Source organism: Styela clava, chromosome 1, assembly GCF_964204865.1.
Source record: "Styela clava chromosome 1, kaStyClav1.hap1.2, whole genome shotgun sequence".
In the NCBI taxonomy this organism is placed as follows: domain Eukaryota; kingdom Metazoa; phylum Chordata; class Ascidiacea; order Stolidobranchia; family Styelidae; genus Styela; species Styela clava.
Genome location: NC_135250.1, coordinates 29,598,304 through 29,621,830, shown reverse-complemented (window position 1 = coordinate 29,621,830; position 23,527 = coordinate 29,598,304). Strand labels below are relative to the sequence as shown.

The 23,527-nt window shown below is 38.4% G+C and overlaps 1 protein-coding gene across 4 annotated transcripts; it reads left to right on the top strand.

The window, feature by feature from the left end:
- The first annotated feature begins 488 nt into the window (after positions 1-488).
- Positions 489-23,527, top strand: LOC120334747 (alpha-amylase-like). 4 transcript variants are annotated; one of them, XM_078113303.1, is made up of 20 exons: positions 489-609; positions 3,713-3,903; positions 5,416-5,525; positions 6,389-6,474; positions 7,239-7,384; positions 9,116-9,176; positions 10,232-10,420; positions 11,299-11,393; positions 12,268-12,397; positions 13,392-13,467; positions 13,963-14,093; positions 15,218-15,308; positions 15,483-15,574; positions 17,091-17,240; positions 17,485-17,703; positions 18,372-18,587; positions 18,885-19,091; positions 21,103-21,172; positions 21,580-21,718; positions 23,300-23,527. In XM_078113303.1, the coding sequence occupies exons 2-20, from the start codon at positions 3,730-3,732 to the stop codon at positions 23,417-23,419; spliced, it is 2,502 nt and encodes an 833-aa protein (XP_077969429.1). In that variant the 5' UTR covers positions 489-609; positions 3,713-3,729; the 3' UTR covers positions 23,420-23,527. The 4 variants fall into 4 exon arrangements, with proteins under 4 accessions (XP_077969429.1, XP_077969431.1, XP_077969432.1 ...); XM_078113304.1 differs by lacking the exon at positions 489-609 and adding an exon at positions 2,960-3,121; XM_078113305.1 differs by lacking the exons at positions 18,372-18,587; positions 18,885-19,091.

The following is a 23,527-nucleotide window of genomic DNA, read 5'->3' as shown; positions in this document are numbered from 1 at the left end:
GAGTTTCAAATTTTTTGTCAGCCGGATCCATCATACAAATGTCGAATTTTCAGGCGGTTCTGTTACAAAAAGTCATGTAATGCTAACCGGTTCGCTGATCTCATAAATTCCGTGAGACGGTTCTATAGAACCGGCGCGAACCGGCTGAATCCCACTACTGCATAGCCCCCTGTTCACCATTTCAAAAATAGTCTGTCAGCAATGCACGCCATGTTAGTCGTTGATGCACGCATTGCGCACATTCTAGGCGTACTTCGGTAAATCCGAAGACAACGTAATTGTCGTTCCGTTTTCGTTTCTTGGGAATATTAGAAACTGTCTTTTAGAAGTAGGCGAGATCAGATGGGCTGCCAATCAACTTTAAAGGCCAGAATTCGCAGAGCAAAGGTCTTTATAGTGTTATTTTGATTGGTCGATTCCAAACCTTATTATGATCTAACAATTCATGCACAAGAAAGTGAAAACACCCTGAGAAATAACCTTGTCAAAGAGGCTAATCATACTACGGAGAACGAGGAAATTGCATCAATTTTGCACCTAGCATCGTAGCCCCCCTCAAATTGCTCTGTGGCGCCCGATTGGGAACAGCTGTATAAGAAACTATTATTGGTAAGTGAGGTTATACTGGTTTTGGATAGATTGGGTAATAGGATCGCCGCGAACAAAGGTCTAGTTCAGCATTGACTGGAAAGTAATGAGCTTTTATTTTAGGAAAAACTGAAATTTTTCTCTTCAGCATTGGCTGACCAATTTATTTCGCACTGGGTGAGATAGTGTCGTTCAACTATCAGAATAAAAACACCGAACACTAGAACCTGAGCGATTCTTTCACAGCGACTAAATATAAATTCAGTAACACAGCGCTTCAGAAGTATGTGTACCAAAATGGAGGTAACTAATTTTGTTCGTCTACGTGACATCTAGTTGTGTGAAGGGACTGAAGCCTGTTGGCAGGGGGTATACACAGACAGTCCCCGAACTCGTAATAGAACTAATATAAGGCAAATCGGAATAAAATTATGGCCCTAACCTGGTACACACACCACGGGAGGACCGTAATTTCGGTGGAAAGAATCGGCATAGATTTGCGTCTATTGAGAAATTCAAGTTGTTTTGCTGATTTTTTCAACATTGTGCGTAACCATGGGAGCGGCCATATGTGGAAGTCAGACGAGTTATATAAGAAACGCCTACGACACGCCCTCATTCTGTGGTCACAAATCAGGAATTCAAACTAACTTGATAATATTACTCTTAACTAATTTTTATGATCTGATATGTTCGAATAATATGGGTTTAAAGAAAATCAAACTTTTACAAATTTGTTGAAGTTGGAGTCAAAATTTCTGTAAATCCGGAGTCGGTGCTTGAATCGATAGAATCCGGAAGTTTGAACCCTATTTGAACGTTTTATAGGTGCTTATAGTCGTTAGAGGTTTAAAAACTCAAAATCTCTCTAATTTGTTGGAGTCAAAATTTCAGTAGATCCGGAATCGGTGGTCGAAATTAATACAATCAGGCTTTCTAGACTTGAGGTTTAGAAAAATCAAAGTCATGAGATCTCCTACTCCTACAAACGGCCATTGCCACGATGCTGACCTGGCATACTTACATTGGACCCTTATGTAACATTAAACAAGCTTCTATTAATATTCTTGCGGTATGGACGACCTAGTTATATAACGCATATTAATAAATACTTACGAACAACATTGAAAACTTCTCCGCAGAACCCTCGGCCATTTAAGTCCGTGTCAACAATTATTGCGACATGCTGGCGAAATTAGCAACCGAATTGCCGCTCGCACAAGATGCTGCGTTGCGGGATCTACGTTGAAAAATAATAAGTAAAATACTTTTCATTTGATAGTAGTTGGATCGCTCAAGTCTAGGGAAGCAATTGCCAATCGGCATTGCTGGCGCACAGAGTACCACCGCTATCATGTATATATATATACACATACGAGTCGTATAGTCCAATGGTGTCTGCACTTTTGCTCAAGAATTGAGCCTCCTTTATTTCGTAGTAAGTAACTTTTGTTCAGATATGAGTCTCCCTTGCTTTCGAGGGTGAGCCCATAGCTTTGCTCAGAGATGAGTCCCATTAACTTCTGAGTGAGTGCCCATACCTTTGCTTGGAGATGAGTCTCATTTATTTCTGAGTGAGTGCTCATACCTTTGCTTGGAGATGAGTCTTCTTTACTACAGCGTGAGTGCCCATAACTTTGCTCAGACATGAGTCTCCATTAAGTCTGTGTGTGTGCGCTCAACTAGATATTGACAATTCAGTAGCACCTCGTTACTTTTGCTCAGAGACGAGTTTCCTTATCTTGTGAGTGAGAACACATTGCAATTGGCATTTTAGTAATGCCCATAAATTTGCTCAGAAATGAGTCTTCCTATATTCTGAGTGCTTATTACTCTTGGATATTCAGTTATCGTCTGTAACTTTGCTTAGAAATGAGCCGTCACTTCTTGGCATTTCGATGCTGCCCATACCTTTGCTCAGAGATAAGTCTTCTTTACTTCTGAGTGAGTGCGCATATCTATTGGCATTTCACCTGTAACTATTGCTCAGAAATGCAGAGTGACTGCACGTGGGTCGTACCCAGGGGGTTGCGGATTAGGTCTTTAGTCTATTTAAAATATAAAAAAAAATGTTTTTTTCATGTAAGATTTATTATTGGTTTCTTTATTTTTTGAGGGGGGGGGGGGTTCTATATAAGTTTTTACACATTGTTAACTGCTTGTCACGGGTCTTGGTATGAGCAAAGAATGTTCAAAAAATTATTGTTCTTCAACAAGTTACAATGGTGTTGCCAAATTACAGTAAAATTCACTATTTTTCAACACCGTCTGTGTCTGCTACCTGTAAAATCAATAAGCGACTTGCATAACACATAGATAAATATATAAACGGCCTTGTAGACTAAGAATAAAACCGCAGATGGAAGTTCCCACGCCGGGACACGTTAGTAGGGCAATTTTAGAGCTTCTTCTGTCGCTAGAACGCAATTTTTTTGTCGGCCAACTCTCGCCCGTGGATACCCTGAGGTGACTAATGGAATATAAATGAGGCACGCTGCACTACCAATACACTTTCTTTTTGTGAGTCGAAACGGTGAGTCAAAAGTTTTATTTTATTTCGTATTTCTATGATAATTTTTTGCATTTTGAAAGCAGGAATGCGGATCGGAAAGCACGTGTTCAACCGTGGCTCCGGAAAAGGGCGTAGCCAGTCCAATTTTTCCGGTGGTGGGATTTTTCTGTTTGTAACACATCTCTCTGAACAAGGCCGGGTACAAGTAGCCACTGATGTATAATGATGTCATAATCAGCCCTCCACAGACTTACTTCGTGTCGACGTTATCCAAGCGCACGATTTCATCTATCTCGGCTGGTTCATAGGAATAAAGGTTTTGATATTAATTAAGCCCAATAACGTCGGCTTATCAGTGACTCGCTCGAGAATGGAGCATAATAGTATCGAATAGGACGCATGAGTATGTTTCCCACGTACCAATTCCTTCCCCCCCTTTCTCCCCACGCTACGCATATGGCTCCGAGCTGGCAATATGAAAAACTGAAAACATTAATTTTTAATAAAAACGAAGTAGCCGCGTACATATTGGTATATGCTCATCTAAGGCATTGTGTAAAACGACCTCATAAGATCAAAATTTGTGTTTTTAATCAATTTTTTTTTCAACAGAAACAACACATATCTAGATGTTCAGATTTTTATTCGGATTTGCGGTGCTAGTTGGAGTCGCCGTCGGGCAATGGAATCCCAACTACGCTCCAGACCGTTACGGTATAGTTCACTTGTTTGAATGGCATTGGGGCACAATCGCTGATGAATGTGAAAATTTCTTGGCACCAAACAAAATCGGTGGTGTACAGGTAACTAAGTGTACTTATTTTTCATTGAAATGGATTTTCAAAAGTATGACGTCATCATTTGATTGAGTCATTGACTCCCAATTGATGACGTCACATTGACGTTATTGCCTCACTGAAATCGTTCTATGCTTTTTGAATTGGGTCATTGAAAAGTGTCCTTGAATAATGTGCAACAGTACTTTCCTCATTTCCACGTCGAATTTCACGTCATATTTTGATGACGTCATTGGCTCACTGAAATTGTTTCATGAGGTTTTAAATTGTGTTAATGAAATTTGTGTTGGAATGATATGCTACAGTTCTTTTTGTTCTGTTTAAATAAGTTTTACTCAAAGAAAAGTGACTCGCACTCACTTAGAAGTAAAAGAGACTTGTTAATTCCCGAGCAAAGTTGTGGACGATGACTGAAATGCCAGGAGCAACGCGCGCTCACTCAGACTAAAAAAATAATCATACCTGAGCAAAGCGACCCCGATTTTTGAAAATATATTTTCTAAAATTTCGCGAGCCAAGGATATGCTCAAATACTAGGCTAATATCTTTGGTACTCCTGTAGTATGGGAACTAAGATGGCGTACACCGCAACATAGTATGTGTACCAGTTTGGGCTAGCCATGTGACTCTCGTAGTATTTGAACCTGAAATTATGGCCTAACCCTAACCTGGTACACATACTACGTTCCGGTGTCAGCCATCTTGGTTCGCATACTACAGGAATACCGTATCTTTTATATAATCACAAAACTAACTAATATTAATTTCGACCACACTTCGATACAAATATGAAATAAACTAAAAAATAAATGAAAACAAGCGACCCAATTTGGTGCTCCCGAAGTATTCGTACCTAGATGTCGCACAACCTGAACATAGTATGTGTACCAGGTTGGGGTTGTTCAGGTTGTGCGTCATCTTGGTACGAATACTTCGAAGCGCCCCAAATTTTGGGTTGCGAGTACTTGCGACAGGAACACTAGGTCGAGAAAAACTGCTGTAAACCAACTAAAGCACATCATACAAATTTAGACCTCATCATGACGTCATATTTCGATGACATCATGTTAGATGACATCATGAACTTCATGAAAATGTCTTAAACTTATTTAAAATGTCTCATTGAGGCCACACTCACTGCGATATACGGGAACTCTGGCGATTCCTATACACCAGTAGTTCTCGATCCTTTTTCTTTCGGGGCCAATTTTCGCTGCAAAAAAAATCTGTGGCCCGTTATCTTTTTTATGCAAAGAAAAAACTACAAAAAAAATCTTTCCACAAAAATATACACTTTCACTTTAATATTTGGAATTAAAGTTTCTGCACCGTATCAGAAAACAGCATCATCACTCATTGCTACTACAATCAAAATTGACTATGGTGACACAAATAAAACCAGCAAGGTTTAACAAGATTATGGCCCACCCAAAATTGTTTTTGTGGCCCAGCAGTGGGCCATTGGCCCTGGTTGAAAACCGGTGCTGAAACCAACTAACACACTAATTCACATTTCAGACCTCGCCTCCAAATGAAAATCGTATCGTTGACACCAGACCATGGTGGGAAAGATATCAACCTGTATCCTACGTGCTTGGTACCAGATCAGGAGACAGAGCGGCTTTCATGTAAGTTATATAAGTTTTCGTATTTTCATATTGGGTACTCATGTAGTGTACCAGGTTAGGGTTAGGCCATAATTGTATTCCGATTTTCGGGGACTGTCTGTGTTAGTGAATATACCCCTTGTCCATAGGCTTACCTCCTTTACACAACTTAATGAAAAATAGGCGAACAAACTTAGTTACCTCCATATTGGTACACACGGAGCGTCTCATATCGTATGCGTGTATTTGTTTAGCTATCTCAATCATGGCTTTGGAATAAAGGAGAATTCATAATCTAATCTCGAATCGGTTTTGAAAAAATGTGGCTCCGACTCCGCGTCAAAATCAAAGTTATTTTGACTCCGACTTCCCCTCTCCGGGAATTCACAAGACTGAAAAAAATTGACATAGACCCTGTGTTCCGATGCCAGCTTCAAACTCAAATTTTGATAACAATAACATTGACGTATGCAATTCCTCTTGAAGAGTTGTTCTTAAGTTTTTATCACAGATTATCCTACCCATTTCAGGATCAAATCCCAAGCCTCACTTAGCCCAGGGCGTAATTCCGTCCTTAAAATAGAGCTTTTTACATATCGTATGATACCGATGGTTGCTTGTATTAGGCCTAGGTCGGGGTGGCAACAGTGGTAGGATTAAGCCGGTTTGCACCGGTTCTATAGAACCGTCTCACGGAAGTTTATTTGATCAGCGAACCGGTTAGCATTACTGGTTACTGTTAATGTTCTGTTTGTAACAGAACCGGCTGAAAAATATGACTTTTGTGATGGATCCGACGGACAAAAAAATTGAATCCCACCATTGAGTGGCATGCGTAAATAACCGTCGTATAAAAAATTTGTACATTACTCTCTTTTTTTTAGTGACATGGTGGACAGATGTAACGCTGTCGGAGTCAGAATTTATCCGGACATTGTTATTAATCACATGTGTGGCAACGGTGGCAATCGTAAGTTTGTTTATTATTTCATCAGTTTTTCGGTCACTTTGTTACGTCAAGCGTAAGTAAATTAGCTAATACAAAACATCGCATCAGTTATATATAACTGTGTCTGGAAAATTCGCCGCAGGAATTCTCGAAGCAGGACATTTCGCCGCATAGGAATATTATTCTCCGCATGAAAAATCTCCGCAAGCGAATTTTGCTGTAAAACAAGTATTTGTGATAAAACAGTTAAGTTTATAGGGTTAGGGTATGCTCTTAAATATCGATTTTTTTTTAAATTGAAAGGTACTTCAAAAACCTAACTGTTTTTATCACAAATACTTGTTTTACAGCAAAATTCGCTTGCGGCAATTTTTCATGCAGAAATTAGACCTAAAACCAAATATAACTGTTTATTGCGGTTCAGCCCATAGAAAAAGGTTGGAAACCTGTCTCCTTATTGTTGTTATAAACTTAATTAAACACAACGGGGTTTCCATTAAGTTCCTATACAATTTCAATTTTGTTATGAAGTCAGTTCTCAATATATCTTAACCATTTTTTTTTTCAATTAGTAATTGTTTGAGTATTTTTACTTCATTTAATACATCTGTGAAGGCCAAACAATATATGGTATCGATAAATTTCCTTTGCAATTCAAACTTTTTTTAAGACGTTTTGGAAAACCGATACATTGATCACACATAACTGTATAGAATAGAATTGTGGAAGTGAGATGCAATAGAAATTTTTAAACTATGATTCATTTGACCCAATCTTCAATTTAGCTTCAACCGGTACCGCCGGAAGTTCGTTCGATCCAAGCAAAGATAATCCTCAATTCCCAGCCGTACCTTATGGCGTAAACGACTTCAATCAGGAAAATTGTCACACCGCTAATGGGGAGATAAACAATTATGGAGATGCTGATCAGGTACTTTTGATAATATTTTTCTGTGGTTTTTAAGTTTTTGCACGGTAGAGGGGGTCAAAGGTCATAAAAAGTAGTCTTCAAGCTGTGGTCCGCGGAGAAACATCATACATTACGGCAGGGGTCGTCAACCTAATATATATAATATAATCCGGCCCGCAACGCTTCACTGGATTATAGTAACAAAACAGCTGTTTTGACGATTACATTTTTTACGTAACAGAATTTATTGTGAGACACGTGTAGACTAAATTATATTATAATCTTACAGGTATAAAATTGACAATAACTCGTTTAATTAGCCTATAATTTAATTATAATTAGACAAATGGCAACAAAACGCAGAAAAGTTGATGCTAAGTGCAAAAGGTTCGATGGTGCCGAATATATTCAAATGGAATTTCTTTAGATGCAATGCAATGTATCACTGCCTGATTTTTATTATAAAAAGTATCATACGTTCGGTTTTCAACTTTCTAAAAATATGTGCGGCCCGCCAATGACTTGCAACTTATAATTTTGGCCCGTGAGCGACAAAAGGTTGTCGACCCCTGCATTACGGCGATCCTATTCGTTCATTTCACCTAAACAAATTGAATGCTTCTTTAGCAAATTTATTACGTGGTCAAATTCAAAATTTTCAACAAAATATTTGGGCTTTGAAAAACCTTTTCTATTTCACTATCACCTAAAAAAGTTTGCCGACCACTGGCAACTTTTTGCTTCATTCTTGAACGATTTACTAAAATCTGACTTTTCCTGGCTTGCTATCAGCAATCCTTTCACCAAATGAACCAACCGAGATAAATGAACTGTCGAGAGATTGTTAGATATTAATGGCCGCTCTTATCTAGCCTTGTTCGTAACAAAAGCACAAGTATACGTTATTGGAAACGTAGTGGACATAACGATCGTTTTGTTATTATGTTGTGTTGTTCTTGTTATCGTTTTGAAGAAATCGCTTTTCTCTTTGATTACTGGACCAATTGCTTTGAAATTTTCAGTGGTCATAGATGAAATTTTCCCCCAGAAGGCCATTATTTTTATTTTTTGCTATGGCGTCTTCAAAATTATGTGGCGCTACGTGTCCATATATTTGAGCATAGCTCTCTCGTATTACATCATTATAAAAAACAAGAGAGCTATACTCAAATATATGAACACGTCACAAGGTGCTGCTATTCTTTGTTCTGACACATAAAAAAACGAATATCCTAAAGTTTACAGAGATTTTTGAAATAAATAAAAGTAATAGCCTTCTAGCGAAAAATTTAATCTTCAAACAGAATCTTCAAAAATTTCAAAGCAATTGGTCCAGTAATCAAAGAGAAAAGCGTTTTTTTAATATCGTTAAAATTCTGTGTCTAAGAACAACAACAAGCAGAAGAGCGCCAGCATAAAATCCAAAACGGATTTTTTTTACTACTGACGTGTTTAAAAGTTGCTCCTCTCCCTAAGTTTGCGTTTTCGCGCTTTTGATCTCTATTCGTTAGTTTTCTGTTGTGTTTCGGAAACTTAAATATAAATCAGATAATTAAATGGTCACTCGGTCTTCCTAGGAGTTTTAAGTTAATTGCAGGAATAAAAAATTAGTAAAAATATTAAAATAGCCCCGAAAATTTTGCAATGGTAAATAATTGGAAGAATTTTTCGGGGGTCAAAGGTCCATGGAGAGGCGGGTTGTGAACATGGCTCAATAATCTTCATTCAATAAATCCGTTGTTTTTTTCATAGGTGCGCAACTGCATGTTGGTTGGACTTCTCGATTTAAACCAAAGAACCGACTACGTCAGAGGTAAGTCCTAGTGCTTGTTAGATGTCCATATAAAGACGCCAAGACGCGTGCCAAGTCGGGTCACGGGCAAGGCTGGGCATTTTTAAATACCTGATGATTTATGAATCGAATATTCTTTTTTTGAATCGATTCGAATACTTGAAAAATATTCGATCGTATATTCGAGCATATAAATTACTGAAAACATAGAATCAGTGGTGAAATTCAATGAAATGAAAGTTATATTTTTTCAGCAAATAAACTGATTAATGCTAACCGGTTCGCTGATTTCCTAAAATTCCGTGAGACGGTTCTATAGAACCGGTGCGAACCGGCTGAATCCCACCACTGCATAGAATCCATCACTCAAGACAGTTCGCTGAGTGTTAACACACAATAAGAAACATGTTTCATCAATAACTTGATAACTCACCGACCTTTGGCGGACAGAAAAAAAAGATGGCGGCGATTTGAAAGTCCCACTGGTGGTTTAGTTTATTGGATGACGAGTCCAAGTCGTACTATGTATATGACTCGTGTCACTTCGAGTATCTGTTATATGAATATTCGACGACTCGGGCGCATCGTGCTAAGGCATCGTAATTCCGGAAAACTGGCCGAACTCATTGCTCTAAAAATTAAAAACAGTAACCAAGTATTCCAACGGTTCGCTGGGTATCAAGATATTCCAACAACGGGTTCGCACCCAGACAAGAGTCCCACCGCTGAACATGAAGTTCGTACTCAAGATCTTCAACCCGCGATACCTATATAACTAAGCCCAATGCATTAACCCCGACATGGGCAAACTTCGGGCCGCGGGCAAAATCCGGCCCGTTGGATCATTCAATCCCCATAACGCTCCTCAACATTTTATTTTTGTTCATATCTTACGCATTCTTGCCATTCTGTTACACATTCTTTCTGTAAAATGTAACTTTTTACGTCACACTTATACGGCCCGCCAATCTAGGTGGGCAAAATTCATTGGCCCCTGGTTTAGAAACCCAGCCCACCCCTGGTTTAACCACTAGGTCAAAAGTTTGAAAACTTATCCCGTTTCATTCTATTCGCAGGTAAAATCATCGATTATATGAATGACCTCATTAACATCGGAGTTGCCGGATTCAGGGTGGACGCCTGCAAGCACATGTATCCTGGGGATTTGCAAGTCATCTTTGACTCTTTATCAAATTTAAACACAGCAAAGGGATTCCCTGCCGGATCCAGAGCTTTCATGTTCTCGGAGGTCATCGACCAAGGGGGTAAGAATGTATGAAAATGCTGTTAAAATAAGAGGGTAATACCCTTATATTTGTACACAAAAGCAACACAATATCAGCAAAATATCAACCAAGTAATCAAAGAACGTACGGAATAAAATATGAAATAAAACAATGGTATTCAGACAACTTGTAGGTCTATGGAATTTCCCCGACCCTTGACCCCAGAAAAATTGTTTCAATACCTTACTATTGCAGAATTTTGTATGCTCATATTGCGAGTGTTTTGAAGATTTGGCATTACGAACTTAGTTACATGATCGAAAAATATCATTTTTATCATACAACCAGGTTCTGCTAACAGGTACTGATATCTTATTTTAGCATAGCCTATCGCGACGTTTAAAGAACTAATTTTAGATTACTGCAACTAAACTGAAGCTCACCGTCATATATTAACAATGACAATTAAATTACCTCATTTACAACTAATTTTTGAAATCGCAACTGAAACCCGACAAATGACACGCAACTAGACAATTCTTGCAACCATGCTTGAATATTTGCCTGGGCTACTGCAAAAAAAATGCCATTGCTACGTCATCGTTTACTTTTTGCTGATTGGTCGTAGAAACATCCACCTCAAGTAGCTTCGTGGGTCACGCCGTGCGTAATGTTTATTCAGGATCATCAAAATTAAATGTAGAAACGTGCTAGTATTTAAATGATTACAAAATTGTAATACATAATGTCTTGCATCCTTATATTAGATGAAAAAGGGAAGTCCCCAAACTTTTGGGGGTTCATTGTTTTATGTATGTTTTTTTTTTTTTTTTGGGGGGGGGGGTCAAAATATACTTAACAACTATCCTATTGTCTGTTATGCTGATCATAGAGTAAATTGAACTTTTATTTATTAGGTGAACCTATCTCTGCGAGTCAGTATACCGGACTAGGGACTGTCACAGAATTTAAATATGGACTGAATCTCGGAAACAACAGGGATGCCCTACACGTATGTTCTGAAATTTTATTATTAACAGTGAATTTAATGGCCCAGGGCAGCAGATTGCAAGCTTTTATAATCTGTGGCCCCTTTCCAGTGCCTCCCTCAACTTTTGGCCCCCAACTATTCTATGGACAAATTCTAGAATTGCTGGTAGTGCGTTTGCTCCAGTTTATAACCTGTGTGATGTTTAACAATGAAAAAACACATCCATCATGATGAGTGCTGGAGTAGCATGAAGCGTTTGGAATGCTCTTGCCATTAGACGTGATTACCCTGTGTGAGATGGGGGATATGTGCTAGGCAGGGTTTCCCAAACTTTTTGGGTGGCGAACTCCTGTATGTGAATCTTAATTTTGACGGCCACCCATCCTATGTCGTATCAATTTCTGCACTTAACCAACGAGGAAGGATAATGTTTTCTTTGACGAAATAAAACTCATTAATGTCTGAATCAATACATACTAACGTAGGCTAACGGCAATTCGATAAGATTATGATCTCTATATAGATATGTTTCAGACCCTTTTCATATCGCTGCGGACCCCCTGTGCAGTCATCACAGACTCCCTGTCCTAGATGGTAGCTGGGCTCTTTTAGGGTTGTTCACATAACTGAACCATAGGATGGTTCACGTAATCGCTGGTCGGTTACGGCTTCCTCCACCATCAAGTCCATGCTTCGGAAAACAAATAACTGGATAACTAAACCCTTCCCGACATGATGATACGCTTGAAGCACCTCATATGAGGATGGTCACTGTGTTGGACTTGGCTATGTATGCGGTCATTATAGATGAACATATTGGGTTCAAATCCAATGCCACGATCTCATTACTGGCTGTTTGTTCTTGAAGGACTAACTAAAATTTGAATGTTTTTAGTACCTTGAAAACTTCGGAGAGGCATGGGGAATGCTTGCTGGAACCAATGCGTTATCTTTCATCAATAACCATGACAACCAAAGAGGTCACGGAGGTGGCGGAAGCATCGTGTCATTCGATAATCCATACGGTGAGTAGGAGTTTAAATACAGAATTATGAGTCAAGATGAGTTACACATAATACGAGTCTCGATTCAAATCAATGCATGGGTCATCCGAGAGTCCGAGAAACTTGTGATATGTGTGTGTGGCCCGTTCTGTAAAAAAGTGGTTCACCAGCCCTATACATTATATATAAACTTTTACAAGATATGCTGCTAACCTCAAAATATACAATAATGGTAAATATTTTAATACAATGTACACTTGCGGTCCTCTACTCTCGTATGGAAGTCGAGAGTCGAGTTTTACTCCGAAGTAAAGTTAATCAGTGAGTCGAGTCTTTATGGTGGGTAGTCGGATGAAGAGTTCGAGTCGTTTAATTCAGTCAACTCAAGGGTTAGGAGTACGTTCGCCATCGCACCTATGATTACATCTGATAGTTATGTGCGAGACAAATGCTGGACTCCTCGCCGCTGTAGGGACGTTCACGTAACTCTGGTCCACGCTTCTGAAAGCAAATAACAGGATAACTCACCTCATACCCGACATGGGCTGGTAACAGGACGAGAGACCTTGGTTCGCTATATGGGTAAATATTTACAAACTCCTTCTCGATTCCGATTCAATCAAGGGTGTAATAAAGTGTCGGGCATTGCCGAAATGTTGTTTGGAGTCCGGTTTGGATCGAAAGATAAACGAGAATATCGGTCGGAGACCGAAGACTTATCGATCTTAGATCGGTAATTAGTCAATAACTCGCTAATTATACGACATAATTAACCCAAAATCTATAGGCTTCTGGTCCGAGGTAAGATGCATGCACATGCAAAATTTGGAGCAGATTCAACCACGCGTTCGTGAGATATCGCGTTCATCTAACAGACAAACAGACAGACAGACAGACAGACAGACAAAGAGACAAACAGACAAATACCTATCAACATACTTACCGATCTTAAGATCAATAAGTAATAAATACGTCTCATTTAAAAGTGACTAACAATATCCTATCTTGTATTTAGACCTGAAGATCTTGACTGCCTACATGTTGGCATGGCCATATGGACAACCCCGTGTGATGTCCAGTTACTATTTTGAGTAAGTAAACGTAATGAAACTGTTTTTCAAAGGTAGAGGTTTTTTTTTTGGGGGGGGGGGGGGAAAGGGAATCAAAAATAATTGAATAATTTATCATGAATGGAAATATTTTGAAGTAATGAAATTGTATCAATTTGATACATTTTGAATATTTCATACCCCACTGTTTGGTCTCTTGTTGAACATGAAATGGACATATATATATATATATTTTTTTTTGTTTTGTTTTCACGGCTCAAAAAGTGTTTCTCTTTCCTGCTACTGGACTGATGCATCGGAAACAAATAACTGGCTAACTATTTCCATAACTGACATGAACTGGCAACCAGACGAGAGGTCATGGTTTGCCACATGATTGAGCCGTCCTATCAGTTTCCTCTTCCTGATGCACTGATGCACCCCCCCCCCCCCCCCAACTTAACCCCCCCCCCCCCCCCCCCCCCCACTTAACAGCCCCACTTAACTGGCTAAATCTACATATTTTTAATTTTCAAGCAACACTGACCAAGGTCCTCCTGGTTACCAGAGAAGCATAGAGAGCGATGGAAGTTGCGGAAATGGATGGGTTTGCGAGCATCGTTGGAGACAAATCAAGAACATGTTTGCGTTCGGACAATCCGTACAAGGTAAATAAGCGGTTCCTAGCTAGGGAGATTCCCCTCTCTTAGGAAAAAAATATAGAACATTTTTATACTTGCCAGAGTTGATTTACAAAGTAAATAAGCGGGAACTTTGAAGCACCCCACGGGAGGGTCCCTTAGGGCCAGACTGGGTGAGTCAATCTGTTGAAATATGCTAAATATGCTCCCTACGGGGAGGAAAAATATACAACGTTTTTGAGCGCTCCAGAAGTGTGTGTACGAATATGGAGGTAACTAATTTCGTTTGCCTATATTACATCTAGTTGTGTAAAGGGACTGAAACTTATGGACATGGGGTATATTCACTTGGCTAATGCAGACAGTCCCTGACTGGTAATAGAACTAAAATATAGAAAATTGGTATAAAATTATGGCCTAACCCTAATCTGGTACACACACTACAGGAGTACTCATTTTTTTACCTTCCTGGGTTGAATTTTTTCGTTTCTTGAAAAATATTAACTCTATAGATCCGATGTGTGCGACTGGTGGCTCGTGAACCACAACTCAGTCCACCAAGCCATTTAGCGTGGCCCTTGTCAATAATAAGACTTTTGCCCATCAAGCCTCAGGTCTTGTCTCGCAGACCACCCGTTGTCCACCCCTGTTTTAGAAGGTTTGGATTTTTCATGGTTCGTCTTTGCCTATCCGATTAATCACACTACAGGTGAAGTGGTGGCAGGGGCATGTCAAACTTTTCTTCTGCCGGGGGCGAGTTTTTAGGGATGCCCCCCCGGCCCGGGGCGGTTGCCTCTTTAGCATTTCTTGAGAAATGCATTCGGTGGTGGACATGGGATCTACACTCAAGATGTGTGACCTGCTATGCCAACACAGTTTAGTCTAACACTCTGCCCACTAGGCCACCTATCAATATTATTAATATACAAGGTGTTGAAAAAGTTAGGCAAAATTAAGGTAAAATTTTTCGTCATAGCAACGTTAAAAAAGTAGCTGTTAAAAAGCGTCAGTCGTGAAATGTTAAAATGGCATTTCGACGTAGTTCAATACTGTTAAAAGGTGTCAGTCGTTAAATGTTTTAAGTAGCATTTCATCGTAACTTCTGTTAATTTTACGTTACTTTTTAACACCTTGTATATATTCTTCTACAGGGCAACTTGTTTCCAACTGGTGGACAAATGGTAACAACCAAATTGCTTTCTCTCGTGGAAACAAAGGATTTATTGCAATCAACAAAGCAGGGTATGGATATATTTTTCGCCCAATGAACGTTTTGCTCTGCTGGCAGGGAAGGCAAACCACTTTTTCACGGGTCACAAAATAACCCACTGTGTTTTGCTAAGTTTAAAAAAAATGCTCCAGCGACTTAAAAAACATAATAAAAAAAATGTATAAAAAAAAATTTTTCAACTTTAGATATGACATGAGTGAATACTTAAATACTGGATTGGCTGATGGGTCTTACTGCAATGTCATCGAAGGAGATTATTATGATGGAAAATGCGCGGGTGAGTGCATTTTCTTGTTAAAAATATTCTGCCCGATTGGTGTTAAAAATACAACAAATTAGTTATACAGTATGTTGAAACCTCATGTTGCAAGCCAAGATAGTTGTTTGGATTATTATCCAGGTTGCTCAAAAATGTCACCCAATTTTGTTTTTCAATAGTTCTTATTGTAAAATTTATTTAAACTTACAATTGTTATTACTTTTTTTGGACATTCTGTATAATTAAACATATCATCTTCATTTCCTTGAAGGTAAATATGAAAATTTCATCTTATTTTCAAATTATTCGAAATTAAATTAAATTGTTTGTATTTCCAATGCCCCTGCATGCTTGAAACATGCTTATCTCCAGTGGTGGTATTCAAATTTTTTGTCAGCCGGTTCCTTCACAAAAGTTAAATTTTTCAGCCGGTTCTGTTACAAACAGAAAATTGACAGTAACCAGTAATGCTAACCGGTTCGCTGATCTCATAAAATTCTGTGAAACGGTTCTGTAAAACCGGTGCGAACCGGCTGAATCCAACCACTGCTTATATCTTATTTCACAAGGTGTACCTGTATAATACTTTTATGCCTCGTGTTAAAAACATCATTTGGGGTTTTGGCAACTCTCCTGAGTCCTACCTGTGTCTTCATCTAGTGTGTTGTAATTTTTGTTCTGTAGTGCAGTTTGGTTTAAATTATCTAATATCTATCGTTTCTAATCTATTTTTATCGGTATATTTTATATCATTATCTAATCTTTTTATCCTATTCTGTGTCTTTATCAAAGTTCAGTTAGGTTCAAATTATTTAATTTATTATCAGTATATTTTATATCATTATCTACTCCTTTTATCCTATTCTGTGTCTTTATCAAAGTGCAGTTCGGTTTAAATTATCTAATATCCATCGTTTCTAATCTATTTTTATCGGTATATTTTGTATCATTATCTATTCTTTTTATCTACAAAACAGGCGAATGCATCACTGTAAGTGGTGGAATGGCCCAGTTCGGTTTAAATTATCTAATATCTATCGTTTCTAATCTATTTTTATCGGTATATTTTATATCATTATCTAATCTTTTTATCCTATTCTGTGTCTTTATCAAAGTTCAGTTAGGTTCAAATTATTTAATTTATTATCAGTATATTTTATATCATTATCTACTCCTTTTATCCTATTCTGTGTCTTTATCAAAGTGCAGTTCGGTTTAAATTATCTAATATCCATCGTTTCTAATCTATTTTTATCGGTATATTTTGTATCATTATCTATTCTTTTTATCTACAAAACAGGCGAATGCATCACTGTAAGTGGTGGAATGGCCCAGTTCGGTTTAAATTATCTAATATCTATCGTTTCTAATCTATTTTTATCGGTATATTTTATATCATTATCTAATCTTTTTATCCTATTCTGTGTCTTTATCAAAGTGCAGTTCGGTTTAAAAGATCTAATATCGATCGTTTCTAATCTAATTTTATCGGTATATTTTGTATCATTATCTAATCTTTTTATCTACGAAACAGGCGAATGCATCACTGTAAGTGGTGGAATGGCCCAAATCAACATCTATCAATCTGGCGAGCCGATACTGGCGATCTACAGTGATGCTATGACATCAGAATGCAATGTCGGAGGTGGCGGAGGAGCTGGCTCTGGTACTGGTGGTAATGGAGGTATGGTACCTTATGTCACTATTAGAAGTCCTTACAGAAATGATGAGTTAAAACGCATAAATTTTCGAAGAAAACTGCTGTTAAAATTTATTGGATTGCACAATTTTTCTTTGCGAACTCATTTGACCATGAGCTGCAGTTTGCACCTGTTTTAAACACAGCACAAAGCCACCTTGCTTGTTTCTTAGCAACTCTTCTCTTTTACGATCGAATCGAATTTTATCTTCTTGTCCTTTTGGCATAGGCGGCGGCGGCAACGTAGCAACAACCTGCACTGACTGTACTTGTGCCGACAGTGAAAAAGTAGATTGCGGCGAATTGGCGAGCACAGAGGCTACTTGCACTGCTTCAGGGTGCCTCTGGTGCCCCGCTGGGTCTGGTTCGACAGCCCCATGGTGCTTTTACAAGGCCGCGGAAAGTACTGGCACGACAACGGCCCCAGGAAATGGCGGTGGTAGCACAGGTTACTTGTTTGTATTTTGGTGTACTTTTCGAGTCTTTACTGGTGATTGTGGATTTTTGGAGTAAGTTTCGAAAAATTGATTTTTATTCCCTTTTTCTTCCTGATACCCTTCTTTGGTCAGCACATACTTGAGAATTTTTTTGATTTTCATTTTTTTATCATAATCTAGTTTTTTAAAAAAAACTGGAAATCTGGGTATTTTTTTCGCTAAAATCTGGGTGTCTGGGAACCTAGTGAATACTGCGGTAATGAAACAATCACAAATTCATGCATCTGAAAGAAATAACTGGCTAACTAGTTCCATACCCGACTGGTAACCGGACAAGCGGCCGCGGTTCACCATATGATTAAGACGTCTCCCTTGGGATAAATATATAAATTTTATCCTATCCTATTGTAACAATATCTTTCTCTTGTACATGCACATGAAAAATTGGCATAGGTGTTAAAATTTGAATTATTTTGAAATGTGTTATTCTTACTCGTATTTGGGTTATTCAGACGTCCATTGGTGGATTTCTTTTCAAACTCTCGTGACCCCGATACATTAATTTCAGCAACATGGCATTCCAAAAATTAGATCCAAGTGTCCTCAATTCCTTATATTTTCATTTTGTTCATTTTGCAAAGAATTGAAATTATTGAAAACCTTTCGAATGTTCGCTCAGGTGGAACGGGCGGCAACACTTGTACAGATTGCACTTGCCCTGATAATTTGAAAGAAGATTGTGGCGAACTCGCCAGTACAGCCGAGTCTTGCGCGGCAGACGGATGCTTATGGTGCCCACTTTCAACAAGAGCTGATGTTCCGTGGTGCTTCCAACCCATTGGATCAATAGGAACAATACCTTCTCCCACAACCGCACCTGATGGTGAAGACTCAGGTTACAAAGTTCAAAATTTTGCGATAAAAGACTTCTTGGAGTCTAAATTTGTACTTTCCAATTTTCGAAGGTGTTTCAATAACTGGTCAGCTACCCCTGTTCTCAGTTGGGGCTGATACCCAGATGAAAGCCCGTTGTTCGCCACATGATTGAATGCGTCTGTTGACCTTGTGTCTTCACTTTGAAAAACAAAAATTTATAGAAGTGTCAAAATTTTGGATAGCATCGAAGGGGTTACTTCCTATTTTGTTATTCAATTGGTCAAATTGATTGAAAACCTTTCAAATGTTCGCTCAGGTGGAACGGGCGTCAACACTTGTACAGATTGCACTTGCCCTGATAACTTAAAAGAAGATTGTGGCGAACTCGCCAGTACAGCCGAGTCTTGTGCGGCAGACGGATGCTTATGGTGCCCACTTGCAACAAGAGCTGATATTCCGTGGTGCTTCCATCCAATCGGGACAATATCTTCGACCACAGCGCCACCTGACGGTGAAGGATCAGGTTACAAAATTCAAACTTTTGTGGTGAAAGATTTGCAGTCGAAAGACTTCTTGGAGTCTAAAAGTTGTTCGCTCCCCATTTCTGATCCTTTTTCTGGTAATTTCCAATTTGGGAATGTATCCGAATCAATAGCTCGTTAGCTACTTCCATTCTCAGTGGGGCTTTATACACAGATGAGAGGCCGCGGTGTGCCACATGATTGAAAAGCATTTCTTTACCCCTTTTCTCGACCGGGAATAAAAATCTCACTCATCAGAGAAAATCCTATTTTCATCTGATTGTGAAATCTTTAACATTGTACTATTGTTACGCTAGCGGTCATCTCTCTCGATTTGGAAACCCTGAAAGAGAGTTACCAAGTTGTTTGTCATCTGGCATTTCAAATTTCTGGAATTTACAAGCTTACTAATTTCAACAATTTTCATTCTGCTTTTTTGCATTGCTGCTTTAAGAATTCTTTCGCTTGCAAATACTTTTCTTTCTTATATCAGTGCTACGTTGTTTTTATTTGTTTTTGATACCTAACCTGACCTTTGGTAAGGTCGAGAAGATCCGTTTGAAGTCTCTCATAGTAATGTCTGACATTTTTTTGTCTATCACCCTGTCCAGGAGGTATTAATGTAAACAATACCGAACAAAAAAAATATTGATTCTTCCAAAAATAGCTACTTGTTACCCATCAGTGACTTATTCTTCAGAGTGAAAAGCCGGGAGAATGGTTGTATAAAAAGTCTTTTTGGTAGCTGACATAAATATCCTTTCCTGTATCTTGTAGTTGAACTCTTTTCCATATCCATATTTAAAATAAGTAAATCTTTCAACTTGACTTATGTTTGTATTTCACACTGGATATCGTTCATTTAACTCCAATATTCAGAATATCTTTGCTATTTAAAAGAATAAGCCTTTCCCAAAATAGAAAGCTTGTGGACTTCTGTCTGATCATTATGGCAATAAAACGAGAAAAAAGGACATGCGGTTCAATACATTAATAACAGTTTTTCTCAAACTGTGTTACGTGTAACACTACTGTTCCGCGAGCTTCTTCAGAGTATTTTGCGAAACAGGGATCAAAATTTTGACTAAATTGGTCGTACTTTGGCGACTGTGTGACGCAAGTTTGTCTCCTAACAGACTGACAGACCTCGTACCATCCTGGAAAGCATGGCGTTTTCGCTAACCATTCAATATCGTTAATCATTGTCCTTATTTTTTAATTGTCAAACTTTTTATTATTACCATATGAGCTGAATTCTTTGGAAACCACGCATCAATAAAAAGATCGAGTGTTCTGGGCAGAAAAATTGAGAAACGCTGCATTTCACCATTAAGTTTTTGGTGCTCTCCCTAGGTATTTGTACCAAGATGACGCACAACCTAAACATATTCTGTTCACCAGGTAAAGTTTGTTCAGGTTGTGCGTCGTCTTGGTACGAATACTTACGGAGAACCTAATTTTCAATCAGGTTTCCATGACACCCTGAGGTTCCGCTAGTACAGTAAAGGGATTCAAAAGTTTCAGTTCAAATTTGCAATTTTATATTATTATTGTTTAATTAAATCAAATGCCAAATAGGTTTTCTACTGTTATTAACCTTGCTAGGATTTGAAGATATTTTTTTTTGGCAGTATTAGCCTATTAAGTTTGTTTCTGTATGTATTTATAGTTTATATAGTTCTGACAATGAGAGACAAGGGCTTCCTCCATTCTCTGGAATATTCCACTGGGTACTGCTCCGCCAGAATGATTGAGAATCACTGCATTACACCCAATCATCGACTAGATTCGATCACGGAACTTAGTCTTTTTTATGCTTACCGATGAGGCACCAGAAGCGCCACACCTCTCCAAACAGGACTCTAATGACTTGATAAAGTTAGAGGAAAGGCTACCGGCAAATCTTAAAATTATGGGACACATGCTACAACTGCAATTACTTACAAACTCTCCATTTTTGGGACCAATGGAAATCAGTACTGTTAATTGAGAATTTTTTACTTTATTGTTCAGGTGGTGGCGGAGGAGGAGATGTCCAGTGCTCAGACTGTTCTTGTCCCTCAGAGGCTAAGACAGATTGTGGGTGAGTTGGATAGTTTGTGTATTTATCTTGAGGAGAGATTGAAAGTTAGTAAGAAGGATTAATATTGTTTGCTCATATACAGTATTGGAAACTATACACAACAGTCCAATGGCCAGCTCCCTACAAAAACAAAAGGGGACATTAAATTGGCGATGGTGTTTGCATGTTTATTCATATTCACAAAAAGAAGTTTTATTTAGGATTTTGGTACGTTTTAGTTAATTTTTTTACAGTCGTTTTTCACAGTTACATGGGAATTATTGCGACATTCCACACCCCCTGAAGCCCATCACAGCTTCTTGATAAATCTGCACTCCCGTAGTGTGTGTACCAGGTTAGGGTTAGGCCATAATTTTATTCCGATTTTCCTCATTTCCACGCTTCAACCTATTAATTCATTTTCTTAGTTTCATGGGAATTACTTCGACCGAATGCGTGAACAGTGGATGTTTATGGTGTCCATCTGAAGGTACAAGTGATCCATGGTGTATTCATGTATCCGAGAGCACTGGAGGGGGTGGCGGAGAAGTCAGCTGTTCTGTAACGGTAAGTTAGAATAGAATTATTTACATATTTATCTTGGCTGATATGGCGGTTTGATCATATGGCAAACCATGGCCTCTCGTCCTGTTACCAGTCCATGTCGGGTATGAGATTAGTTGGCCAGTTATTTATTTGAGATGCACTTGATGAAAAGGAAGCTATGCTCGACCAGCAGTTACATGAACCACCCTACGGTGATGAGAAGTTGAGCAATTTTCCTAATAATTATCCTCACAGGATTCAATATATTTATTTATTAGTCTCCTCGTCAACACAGGGTCATGTTGACTGCTAGCCATTTACGGCTTCACCATCAAGTCCATGCAATTGAAACAAAAAACTGAATAGATATTCACAATACCCGACATAAACTGTAACCGATTTCTAGGCTTTCGTCTCCCCTGATAAATATGAAAATCCTATATGACTGATTCTATCTACAGTGCATTATAACACTTCATAGGCGTTAACTTTTTTTTAAAATGTAATTTGGCAGCATTTACAGTGAGTCATAAACTCTTACACCTTTTTACTCTATTCTTGAACGAGTAAGCTTCGTGTTACATGTTGCGTCATTAAATAATTTGGCCCACCCCCAGTGGGCGAAAGGTCAAAAATTTCAGGTTGGCTACGCTCTGTGAAAAGGTTTAAATCAGTTACGTTAATGGTTTGGTTTCTGCGAGACAAACTACTTATCTCTCTTCTATGCTTTTTCGCCGTTGGATCCGTATGCATATACTGCAAGGATGCTGTAGCAAGAGTAGAGATAACAATCCTAAGTGATTCAAGAGTCTTGCTGCACACTGTGTGGTTCTAACGATAATAATCAAACTTGTGCTATCCACTGGGCCTCGACAAGACATACTACTTATCATTTTCAATGCTTTGTGCCACTGTATTCGTGTGCATATAATTCAAGTATGCTGTAGCAGTATTAAATATAACTATCCTAACTGATAACTGAGTTTGTCTGAGGAAGTCTGACTTTGGTCAGACGAAACGTTACAGAAATAGGCGCTCTGGAAGTATTCATACCAAGATGAACCTGAACAACCTGACCATCGGTCTTGGTACGAATACTTTGGGAGCACCCAGAAATATATTTGTGTTAGTGAGCAACAAGTCTCGCTAGCTGTTAAAGTATAATTTGACAATTAGCAAATTAGAGACACCCCATTTTTAAAATCCTTGGATATGCCTCTTTCCTCTTGGCGCTAAATGTTTGGAACAGACTGGTCAATTAGAAAACCCATTTTGTTTTCACGACAAAAACCCCAAGAAGAATAACAATTTAGCAAAATGAATTTTTTGTAGAATAAAAATATAATGACTATTTGGTACTCCTGAAGTATGCGCACCAAGATGTCGCTTCTGTGATTTGTATCATGTCATTCACATTAAAAAAGCAAATACAATAATATATAACCTAAGTAATTCAAGAGTTTTGCTGCACACTAACACAAATATATTTTTGTAGCGATTCGTTTGAGCAGAACTCACTGCAGAAGACTCTTCTTGAATCAATTCAAATCAGAACATACAAAATTCTTTGCAAAATTTATTTCAATATTTTCATTTTTACAGGAAACTAGTCGTCAAGAATGTGGTTATTATGGAATCCAACAAAATGAATGCGAGAACAACGGCTGCTGCTGGGCTGAGTCCAATCTTAGCGGAGTACCATGGTGCTACTACGCACTTTAGAAAATTACATCATCAATGATGATGTAAATACCAATCATGACGTCCCATTATCAATAATTATATTTTAATTTTTGATCCGAAATTCTTAATAAATGAATTTTGAAGAAA

Coding starts and splice junctions, on each gene's coding strand:
- LOC120334747 (XM_078113303.1), top strand. CDS start 3,730: ATGTTCAGATTTTTATTCGGATTTGCGGTGCTAGTTGGAGTCGCCGTC. Junction 13,468..13,962: donor ATGTCCAGTTACTATTTTGA/GTAAGTAAACGT, acceptor TTAATTTTCAAG/CAACACTGACCAAGGTCCTC. Junction 19,092..21,102: donor ACCTGACGGTGAAGGATCAG/GTTACAAAATTC, acceptor TTTATTGTTCAG/GTGGTGGCGGAGGAGGAGAT.